A 12294-nucleotide genomic window follows, 5' to 3' on the forward strand; every position below is an offset into this window, starting at 1 on the left:
GTGCATGATTTGAGATTTGATTTGGACCCGATGCTGCTTTTTGGGTCTGTGGCTAACGCTTTTTTGGCTACATTACAAAGTCACCGCCCACCGCGAGAAGCGGTGGATGATTTCAACTGTTCGTTTTGTGTCCTGTTTGTTTTTTTTTTTTTTTTACGTTTTTGTTCTTTTGAAGCGGATGCTTTCTTGTTGTTGGTTTTGTTTTTGTTTTTAAATGTGGCTCACGTTTCGGTTGTTTTGTGCCATTAGCGTTTAAGTTGCCATACAAAATGCGTCTTGTAAATAAGCTAATGGTTTTTGGTTTTAACTTTAAGGCATAATGTCTGTTCGGTAATGGTAGGATTGAAACAGGTGTCATGGCTAATTGCTAAGGGTGATTAAAGTCACTATTTTTATCCACAATTTATTCCAAAGCTTTATGTGAATGCTAGCCCAACTGCTGTCTGATATTTATTGCATATCAAAGGGGGCAGATTTACGTAGTATGTTGGCCCGAAACTACTCTAAACAAATCCGACACTGTCTATTCTGTTTAATATTTTTTCACTACTTTTTCGCAAACAGCCCAAAAGCATGCTATATATTTGGCTAAACTTTTTTGGTGCCCATAAGTAGGTAAAATAACTTGGTCAATTTAATCTTAAAAATATTCACATTGGCAAAGGCATGAGGAACTGCAATGGACATCGCAAGAAGATAGCTCTTCATTCTGATCACTAAAATGATCTATTTGGTCTTGATCGGAGTGCACGATTTGCCTGCCATGCCCATTGTTGATCACATGTGACTCTTGCTCTAATTTCTTTTGTGCCGCCTCATGCAGTCTACGTATACGATTGCGGTACGATTGATTCCCTTTGGTCCTGCCAATCCGTTCTGATTGTTGCTCAAACTCATACATGTCGTTGGTCCAAGCAACATTTTCTGGCATATCCATGTCCAGTTGATGGAGAGTTGATGCTGGAGTAGCAGAACCAGAGGAAGAATATGGCGTCGCTATCTTCTGAGTGATGGATTTGTCTAGTTTCTTTGGCTGTACGTTGCTTTTGCGCTTTCTATATTTCTTTTTGCGACTACCTTGAGGGGCCCTGGAGATCTTAGTGCAGGCGTATAGAGTCGGCAACTTGGCTAAGGGAGCTGTAATGGCCGCCTGTATTTCCGCTTCATAAGAGTGCTGTCGCTTGGAGGCCAACCTCTTAAAGGCCGATACCAATTTGTAACGATGATTAATATCATCGATGGTCTTCAGTGTTCGCTCAAAAGCCACTTCCACCTGCTCAACTGCCTGCAAGGTGTCCCACAATAAATTCTTTTTCATCATTTTCACACAGATAAATTTTGTTTAATAATAATGCGAACAGAAAAAAGTTTGATTTGAAATACAAAGAATATCGAATGCTTTAGCTCCCATATGTTTTTGCTTTAGTGTGGGTGATGACCAGGCTGATGTCCTGGTGGATGTTTGGGATCCACATGTCCAGTTGGATGATGAGGATCCTGTGGCTTGTGTGGCTCTGGGTGATGTGGGCCTGGTCCTGGCATTTTGCTTTATGTATTACTTGATTGTACACTGAATATTTTCACAGCCCTAGGAATCTATTTATATGAAAATTTTTGTGGGAATTTTCCCGTACAATCGAAAGATAAGATTCATTTGTTTTAGCCTTTTGAATTTGGTCAAATAAGTTGTAAAAGTTCTAGATAACTGACTATGAGTGATTTCTGTTATGGGTTTCTCCAATTATATTAGTCAAAATAGATAACAAGTAAACATGACGACATCGAGTTGGATATTTGGTATTACCAAAATTGGTTAGCTTAATAAATAAAAGTCAATTTTACAAAACTGTAAATTTTATTTTATTCTGATCTTAAATATAGAAAACACATTTTACAATTTTACAAAAGAATAATAATAACAGGTCATTGATATCTCAGCTCAAGACTGACCTTTAGTTCTTGTTAAAATATATTATCTGACATTGAATTGATCATTCCCTGGACTTTAATATTAAAATCTGTATTTTCTGAGCAAAAGAGTGATTAAATCTTAGTGTACTATAGAACCTGATAATGCCAATCAATATAAGTCAATAAAGACTGAAATCTGGCCAAACAGAATGTTGGCGCTGAAAAATCACTTTATTTTGATTTTCAAAAGACAATCTAATAAAAATACATCAAAATCATTATCCTTGTCACTTTGTTCCTTATTGTATTTTCTGTGAATTTCTCCTTAACCACTTTACTTAAGTTATGCCCTTATCATTCTACTGGAACTATATCTATTGGAAAATCCCATCTGAGTGTGTTAGGGCCTGGTACTAGAATTATTTTTGTTTTGTTAACCTTATCAAATAGAATGCTGATAAAACATTCGTGAGCTCATAAACATTCACATATTTGACTTGTGTTCTGTTATATAAATAAGAGTTAAAATTGTGTTTTGTATTCAGTATTCGTTTGTTATTGATATAGACAGGATGTCACCACCCCGCACCATGGACCTCCACACCATCATCATGGACCTCCCATGCATCCGCGTTAACTGGATAAAATAACAAAATTTTAGACTTAGGAAAAAATTAAATTATTTTTTTATGCAATTTTTCTACCACAACAAAAAACAAAACCATACATTTTCAATAAGAACCTGCACAAAAATATTCTACATACTTGGTAAAAGATTGTTTTTATTTAAAAGTGTGATTGAAACAATTTGATCATAGCAAGTTGTAAACTGAAGGTCTTTTGATTAGACTTTTATTGGTGGTTATAAATTAATATTTGATCAGCGTTCTTTTTTGATCAAATCAAACAATAATTAAATGAGTCACTAAAAGAGAATCAAGAGAGAGAGGAACGAAACACACAGTAGTTCTGTAAATTTCGCGTTGTTGTTTTTAACTAAGCGAGTGATTTCTTTGATATTTTGAAGAAGGACAATCCGTTTGTTTTATATCCCCTAAACGGAACAATAGGCATAATAATGATAATAATAACGATCAGAATTTATTGATCTACGCGGCGTATGATTAATTTTTTATTTAGTAAAAGTTGGCTGGCTATTAAAGTTAAGATTTTTGATAACATTTTGATAAAAATTGCACATTTAAAAATATAAACAGGAAAATTTGCGTACAATTTGAAAACATTTAACAAGTAATCAGCTTTTGGTTCAAATTCAAGTACTTGCCAACATGCTTTAGCAGACCACTTAAAAATGTTAGTAAACACTTTTAATCATTTTCAATGGCAGCTTCATTTTTTTGTTAATGTTAATAGCGCCTAATAAACAATTCAAATTCTAACAACTTATAAAAATAAATAGATCTCAATTCTTACCCTGAACTCAGAATGGGTCTAATGGGTTAAAATTCCCCAATAACTTCCCTTTTACGCTATTGATTCCTGTATAAACAGTTTTAGTTTAGTTTAGTACTAGAAGATTCTTCAACTTATACTATGTGTGAAATGCAAATTCTTTTAGTTCAGATATTCTATTAAATTTGTGCTGCAAATTCACATGAAACCGATAACAACTTAAATTTAAACATTTGATTTCACTTTTTAAAAGTAATTCGAGAATATTTAGACTTTATTTTCTGCTAGATTAAGTGTTTCATTGTTTAATTTTGAAAGGAGCATCGAAACTTTTCTTAAAGGTTGACAATCGACATATATTTTGTTTTTTTGGCTGCCATCAATCATAGAATAAGCCAAAGTTATCTTATCATTTTGTTTGTTGAACAATTTGACACTTTGGCTATTCATTTATTTATTGTGATGGATCAGTTATTTTGTTAATGATGTCATAATTCTAATGTCAGAAAACGAATTACTTAAACTTGGTTAGATTTCTTAGGTGTGCTTATATAGTTTCTATATAATAGCTTTACAAAACAGAAAGAAAAAATAGCAATAAGTAATTTTTAAAAACTTTTTTATTCCAAATTTTTCACCAAAACCATTTAAATTTCTTTGTTATAATAAGATTTTCCTTTCCAAATGTTTTTAATATATAAATAAATAATTTGCATCTTTTATCCAAAAGTTAATTGATAAGTCCTTTTCGATCCAAGTCTGTATCCTTCTTAACGAGGATGCATTGGTGGTCCGTGGTGGGGATCATGATGCGGTGGGTGGTGCGGCGGATGGTGCGGCGGGTGGTGGGGATCGTGGTGTGGGGGCCCGTGATGCGGAGGACCGTGATGTGGTGGTCCGTGATGTGGAGGACCGTGATGGGGAGGACCGTGATGGGGAGGACCGTGATGATGATGTGGTGGCGGTGGTGGCGACATCTTTGCAATAGAAAACGTTATTGAGTACTGAACTAACTCCCACCATTGCTCACAATTTATATGTGAAAAAATATATTTTAATCTAACTGAAGTCCGTTATCAGCTGAGCAGATAGCATTTGTAGCACTCAATAAAAAACTCTTTGTAAACAGCTCGGAATTCCCCCCCAAACAGAATCACATAAAGATAATCGAGTAAACCTAGCCCATGAAGCAGTCATTGAAAGGAGAGGATGTGATTCACAAATATATGAAACGCGAAACTATAAAAATAACACAAAAACGACTTTTCTGTGTGACAGCATTTTCTACATGGTATAGCTTTGCTCAACTAAGCAAAACATAATATTAGAAATGCTAAAAACATTTTTTTTTATACTCACAACTTATTTTCAACATCCAAAACGACACAATGAGAGAAAAGTGGCATCTATCAGATCTTACAAAGAAGAATCCTGCATATTACTTGTTGAAAGATATAAAGATTTTGAGTTCATAGACAAACAAGAACTTAGAATCATGAACCTTAGGTAATAAAAATTTAAATTGCAGGTATTATTTAAAGGGGTTTTGAATCGAAATTGGTTTGAATATAAAGCAGTAATCCATGCTTAGACCTTTCCACTATTCAGCCTCGCATTTTTCCATCATCATATTATTCATAGCCTACAAATAATAATAACGCTCCCCTCTATTGCGAAAGCGTCAAAATATTACGTATATTACTTATTTTTGTCATATTATCAATGAATGTTTTATGGCAAGTGGTTGATAAGAATTAACTCAACATTATCTTATCAAACTAACACGTATTAGCAAATTGACGCTTAGTAATATTGCTCATACTTGTTTATTAGCATATTTAAGGAATTTTCTGTGAGTCCCAAAACAATTGAATTTAGGGGATTCACCTTAGGAGCGAAACACTAGAATGAATAAAAATTTTGGGCCTATCAAAATCTTAGTAAAAACTTTATTTAATTCTTATTTTCAAGCCCACTAGACAGTAGATAGCAGAAGTAGTACATATTTTTCTATCTAATCTTTCAACTGCTTAATAACCATTGACTGCATTTTCTGGTCGATAAAAGAAAAGGGGTGAAACCTGAAAGGGTGGGTCAAAGAAAAAAATCACAAGCAAATAAAATTTATAACAAATCTAACACGCATACATCATTTTGATATGCCCGCCACGGACACGTACATCCTGAATATATGTAGAAGTAGATGTTTGCTTAAGGGTTCCTTTTCGTTTCAATGTGCAGTGCAGCAGCAGCAGAATGAGGAAAAACAGTGGACAGAGAAGGATCTCCGGGATAGACACATTAATTTTGTGCTCGCTTTTCTAACCGCATGCAATTTTTCTTTACTTTCTCACTCTACATCTGCAGCTGCACGGCTATCGCCTTTCAATGGCTGGGTATATTGAAGCGATACTTGAGGGGACGTGGAGGTAAGGTTAGGTAAGGGAGTGAGATTGTGGGTGGTTTTTGGAGGACACACATCCTTCAGTCAGTCAGTTAGTCAAGAGCAGGCAGGGCAGATAAGTGCGGTTTATGTGCAGCACGTAGACCAACTCAATACAGTCGATAAATTGCGGCAAAGTTGGCTAGCTGCTTAGAGGGCAATGTGAATGTGAATGTGGATGGGTAGACTGGGTTAAGTGGATGGAGGATGGGGCATCAGTTAACTGACCACAACTGCCGTTGAAATGGATGAAGGCCAAAAAAACAAGGGAACCAGTTAAAAAATTTTTCTTGTTGCTTTCTTTCTTTCTATCTGTCTCGCTCAAATGAAATGTCTCAAGTTAATTGGTCTAGCTTTAATGAGGAGCACTTGATTAAAATATCCTATTGCCCTCCGGCCACTGCAGTTCCCTCGCATATTAAGGACCTTGGCAAGAACTTGAAATTCCAAAATCAAAATATTTCATGCTTACGAAATTCCAATGCAAATTCACTCATATTAAAAGCTCATTAAAAGGCACAGAAATTCCTCATTCCCGTCATTGCATAGCAACAACATTCCGCATATAGAGTCCTGAAGAAGAAAACTCATGGCGGAAAATATGTTATTAATTCAAATTAATATAATCCCATTTTTTCTGCTTTCCCGCTCTTGGCTCTATTCCTCCCTCTGCCTCTCTCTGTCTCTGCTTATAGCTTCCAATCTTTTAGAGAGCCAAGAGGAAATGGAAACTACTTTCTCATCGTGGGTGGTGGGGAAAAACTGACGTTGTCAGGTCGCGCATTAGGGAAAGATGTTTTCCTTTTCCGTTAAATCGAGGGCAGGGTACGAGCATAGGATGGTTTGGGTTGGAAAGAGTTTATGATATATGCATAGACATTGTCGTATCTGGGTTGGTCTTAGTTCCGAGACATAGGTTGGGTGCGGTTTTTGCAGTTTGTTTCGTGACTCCGTTTAGTGTATAGTGTGTGGGGTCGTGGGATTCGGAGTGGGTGTTAAAATGGAGCAAACATGGCAGCATTTAAATTTGCACATATTTGTCTTAGTTTTAATGTACAGTTGTTTTTTATTTTGCTTTTATTTAACTGAGTTGACATTTCGATAGATTTAGAGAAGGGAAAAATTGTTACCTATGATTTTTTATATATTTATATTATATCAAACAACTATAAGATTTTTTAAGTCGGATGAACATGAGTTAAAGTGAAATTCACAGTGAGTATATAGAAAAATGGATTATGTTCTGATAAAGCAAACTAAAAGAAAAGGCATTGATTTTCTAACCTTCTAATACAAAGATATTTTGAAATGTCTCGATATTCTTGATATTGGGTTTAGAATAAGTGATAAAACGTTTTTAATTCATCTCTAATAAAAACACGAAATACAAAAAATTCCTTTCAATATTTGATTTTATTCAAATTGAATTTCTAAGTGAATTTCCCTTAACCACATGGTAAATTGATGAAATCCCAACACATTTTGTGTTTAATACAGTTTTTACACATATGAAATATTCAAAATAAACAAGGAATGGAAAATTTTTTACAAAAAATTGGAACGAGTAAAGTGAATGTGAAGCGGAAAGGAATTCCCTTAAATGTAGCTGGTGATGTTGACGAAGATGATGCTGATGGCTCCTTTTCAGCCACTTAGCTCAGCGTCGAGAGCGCAAGGACTCATTCTGCTTGAGTATCTCCTGAAGGCGTCGTCTTTCATTGATAGTTAAAACCTGACACAGAAAATGAACAAGTGTTGAAAATTTTTCAAATTCTTTTCTTATTTCACAGCTTAGAGACCTGCTCAAGTGTCTCCAGTGTTGCGTTGATTTCACGTTTCGAATGCAAGGGCAACCAGAGAGTGGTAATGGCAAAGGTTCTGAAAGAGGAAAATTTTCGCAACATTAATTGCCAAGAGTAAGGGACAAAAGTGGGAGGAGAACATACCTGTGCACTCGCATTGCATCGATGGCACAGCGTTGCATCTCCTCGTGTTTGGCCATTTCATGACGGAAACGTTCGTTATATTGACGAAATGCGGCGGCATAACGCTTCTGGCAAACATCGGCACTGTGTAAAACGGAGGAAACGGTTGTAAAATGTATTAAATCAACAGGAAATTGCAATTTTCACACAATTTGATCTCATCTTGTTGTGCCTTGTGCTTACTATGTTGGCTCCCTATCATCCTTGGGCGGCCGTTGACCGAATCCCACACGTCTTGCCAAGAGAACACGATACCATTGCTTTTGCAATGTATTCATTGGCCGCTTGAAGGGATTCTCCACACCAACAGAAGAAGCAGCAGCCATCATCTTTTTCGTATTGTTGGCTTTTAGTTTTTCCATTTCCACACTCACAACAACACAGAGACTAACTCACTTAGATGGTTTACAAGTTTTCCGTTTTATGCCCAAGGATTTAAGAGTGTAGAGATTTCCTTTTCGCTTCACCGTTGGGCATTTGACGTTGAACTAAAAACCCGCAGCTGGGATTATTTGTTAGCTACGGGTTGCTGGGCCAGGCGCAGCTAAAAAAAAAAAAAAAAAAAAAAAACAAACAAACAGCCAGCACCATGACGAGAGTTTATCGAACCAACAAGAAGCCAACCAACAATGCCATGAGATACACAAACTGTTGCATAGGGATATGTGCATGTCCATGTTGTTTGCCAGAGCAATTCACAATGAAGTTGTCTGTTTGTTCGTCAATATGCCAAGAGAAATTGTGCACTTTTATTATAAATGGAACTCTGAATCATGAGCATGTAACTGCTATTTTTGTTGAAGCACAACGCAAACTTCAAAAGGCTTTTTGCCCTGGGTATTTTTCCTACTTTCCAATAGAAATTTTTTCCTAACAAACTGTTTATATATACTTTGGTTGAAAAATAAACAAACAAACTTTTAAAATGGTTCTAAGACAAAGTATTGTAAAACCTTGCAATATGCTACAAATTCCATGGAAGGAACCTAATTATTCTAATTGAACCCTTAACTCAAAACCTAATATAAACCCAATAGAACTCTAGGCAGATACTATTTAAGTTAAATCTATAGTTTGCTTAAGAGGAATCAATTTTCAGCAAATAATCGACACTAAAAACTGCAGCCCTGAGCAAAGATTATCTATATCTCTAAAACCCTCACATAATTCATAAATCAGACAGGAAGGCACAACCAAAAAAAAAAAGGGCATAAACCTATTGAAGAGGAGTGGGAGCTGGCTAAGTCAACTTAAGGCTTTAACCCACTCACATATCTCGATGACATTTGTTGCCAGCAAAAGGGTTCTTCAGCCAAAGAAATAGGCCAAACAGCAGAATAGGGCTCAACAGCAAACAACAAACAACAGTCTGGCAACAATAACAACTGAACAACTGAGACAAACAACAAAGGGGAGGAAGCCTTTTCCTCCTCCTTACCCTCTCCCTCTCCCTCTCCCTCTCTCATGGAGTTGTCGCAGCTGTTTGGCATTTTGCCTAGTAGACAACAGCAAAACTATTGAACAAAAGTGGCGCCCCGAAAGGCAATCATAGAAATGTGCTCTAATTTAAAGCCATATCAACTAGAATAGCAAAAACAAAAAGAAAGACAAACAAGGAAAGGAAAAAAAAAAAACGAACACCAGCTGCCAAGAAAGAGGAAGACATGAAGTTTGCTGCCAAAATGCAGTTTGGCAGAAAAGCAAGGAGAAAAAAACCAAGAAAAAATGATTTTTATATTTTTATGTCTGTTTGAGTTGTTCTGGCCATGTTGGTGGGGGTCTTGGGCTATGGGGTCGAGCCAATATCAACATTAGTTCAGGGTAATGTCATGAACTTTTCTACTCCTTATGACTTGTCTTTGGCCTCAGCTGCTTTGGCATTGGCTTTGTCAGCGTTTATTGATGGCATCTAAATGTTTTTCAATTTATTTTATTTTTCTTCTGTTTCTTCTTTAGTAGCAAAAACAATTTATTGGCCACGTTGTGGGCCTGGTCTATTGTTTTTTTTTTTTTTTTTGTTTTGGTTCTCCTCGTCCTGGCCATCTGCGCGTTGCGTATGAGTAATATGATTGATGTGCCAACAAAATTTTTGTAGCATAATTTTAGGCTGCCACTTGATGGAAACTGTTCGAGCGAGACAACTAGCTGACACGTAGGAGCAGTTAAGTTTCAAATGAAGCAGGTTTTAGAAATTTATATATTTTCATTTGAGGGACTTAAAATCCATAAATAAATTCAAGCATGTGCCATATAAACACACATCGAACGCCTAAGTCTTTAAACTTTTTAACCAGAAATAAACTTTTAGTATTTGAAAGACAATTGACACGAATGATATCTGTGGCTGTGAGCGATATCCAGATGGTTGCAATATTCATTCCCTTAGCTAGTGAGTTGGTGTTTCTTTAATCTCTTTGGAATGAAATAGACAATGGTTTAGCTGCTTTTAAGCAATTGAAAATATATTTTTGAAGAGATACCCACAAAAAAAAAAAAAACAACCAAAATAAGAAGGAAACACAAACAACAATTATTATAAAAAGAAAACCTCTGCAATGATTGGAAGAAGCCTAATTGTTCAAACCGCCAAGCCATTTGGAACCGCTTAATTCTATTGACTTTAAATGGAACAGTCGCCGCCAAACTGCCAAATTGGCGAATGTCAAAAAGTCAAAGTAAAGTCAGTCCGATTGTTAGCTGAAATGTGAATCTACCCTATAAGTATATTCATACAGTAGTCAGGGCTCACAATGAGTTGATAATCCCAAAGGCAAACACAGAGGATAGGAGATAGTCGGTCGGTAACTACGTCCGTGGCCCCCATCCGTCTGTCATCGTACATATATCTACATATATGCAAAGCCATAAAGCAACAATAATAAACGCACATCATCATCAGCATCAACAACGACGGCGGCTTCTGCTTCTGCTCCTGCTCCTGCTCCTTCGGCTGCTTGTGTCAGCAGAAATAAAAAAAAAAGTATGAAATATCATCTAAAATAGGAAATGCGTAAATGTGAAATCCTACAGAACGGAAACTCAACTGAAAGCGATGATGATTTCCATCCAAACTCCTTTCCCCTCATTCAGCCACCTAACCGAAACCATGTGATGTCCTCTCTTTCTCTTGGTTTCTGTATGAAAGTCAATTTTTCATTTAGATAACTTTGACATACGCAAACGTCATGGGATGAGCTTGGTTGAATGGGGAAGGCACAGTGGTCCAGTCGTATAAAAGATTAAAAATTAAGAAGAAATATGGTGATGAAGTTCTTTATATATAACTTGTATAACTTTTTATTCAAACTCATATTTAAGGATAAAGATGCAAAGATGAAAAGAATGAAAACTTTTAAGTAAGTGCATCTTCCCAATAGAACTGTTCTATAGATAAGTAGTTGATACTAGACCCTTAATTAATCGCTGTTCTCTGCTTTAAGTGTTAAGTGTACACTAAGTGTATAAATCTTTTTGTCAAAACGTATCCGTTGGTGATAATGTAAACCAATGTGAATTTTGAGTAGATGACTAAACATCTTTATCAAATAGAACATTGTCATGATATTCACAAGCATTTTGCATGTATTTGATCACACTGTGCTATATGAACCCCCATCACTTTGCATCTGGATGGATGTTCGTTTCGTTTTGTATGTCTGTCTGCATATAACGATTTAGATTTTGGGTTCAACTTCTGTTTCTGCTGGCGCCAGTCAGTTTTATCCTGTGGGAGTTTCATCGCGGAAATGCGGGCAGCGTTTTGATAAATGAATTTTCACTGCTTTTTCTCACACACACACACACACATCACAGCCACAGCACACACACACACCCATTCAGTACACACAGCATTTATGTGTGCGCGGCTTAAATGAAATGTTAACAATTAAACGCAGCAAGAACGACAACACGAAAAGACTATCAACATGCATGAAGAGTCAAGTTGGGGTCGTGCCTAATACATGGCGTATGCTTAATAACATAAATAATATCCAAAGTTTGCTTAGGGTTGTTTTAATATTTCTCATGTTGTTGGTTTGGTTTAGTTTTTGGGTCCCATTTGCCTGCTTGGCTGGGTGGGTGGCTGTTTAGTGTTAACTTAACAAAACATAAAATGATGCCAAAGCTTTACACAAGTGGCAAAAGGGATAAGCGCCCACTCCAGCACCACCACAACAAAAGAAGAAGAAAAAAATCAAAAAGGACTTTCATTAAATTCAGCGGGGTGTGCTCTGGCACTCGAAATGAACAGAGAAAACAAGTTGTTGTTTTGTATTTACAAAACAGCAGCAGATACTTACACATTGTTATAAACATAAAAAGTATTAAAAAGTAACAAGAAGAAGTTACGTTTTGTTGGATGCGAGACCTGGGACAGGTGTGGGCCATTTTGTAGTTGATTGCCCATTTTTCGAAAGCTACACTTGTTTACCTACTTGAGAGAGCCAGAGATGCTGCCAGGACGAATGGTGGTGGTTGTGGGCTGAGTGAAGAAGTGAAGAGCTGGCATATTGTCTGAATCTGGCCGCGGCTTAGGTACAA

General features: G+C 36.4%; 2 protein-coding genes across 2 annotated transcripts; both read right to left on the bottom strand.

Annotated features, from left to right (window-relative positions):
* Window positions 1–640: 640 nt before the first annotated feature.
* Window positions 641–1321, bottom strand: LOC137580700 (uncharacterized). Its single transcript, XM_068294817.1, has one exon. The coding sequence runs from the start codon at window positions 1319–1321 to the stop codon at window positions 641–643; it is 681 nt and encodes a 226-aa protein (XP_068150918.1).
* Window positions 1322–7373: 6052 nt separating this feature from the next.
* Window positions 7374–8216, bottom strand: LOC137581412 (uncharacterized). Its single transcript, XM_068295638.1, has 4 exons — window positions 7936–8216; window positions 7714–7836; window positions 7567–7645; window positions 7374–7499 (listed from the first exon to the last, which is right to left on the bottom strand). The coding sequence occupies exons 1-4, from the start codon at window positions 8112–8114 to the stop codon at window positions 7425–7427; spliced, it is 456 nt and encodes a 151-aa protein (XP_068151739.1). The 5' UTR covers window positions 8115–8216; the 3' UTR covers window positions 7374–7424.
* Between the last annotated feature and the right edge of the window lie 4078 nt (window positions 8217–12294).

The sequence above is a fragment of the Drosophila tropicalis genome, unplaced genomic scaffold, assembly GCF_018151085.1.
Source record: "Drosophila tropicalis isolate 14030-0801.00 unplaced genomic scaffold, ASM1815108v1 contig_845, whole genome shotgun sequence".
Taxonomy (NCBI): Eukaryota; Metazoa; Arthropoda; class Insecta; order Diptera; family Drosophilidae; genus Drosophila; species Drosophila tropicalis.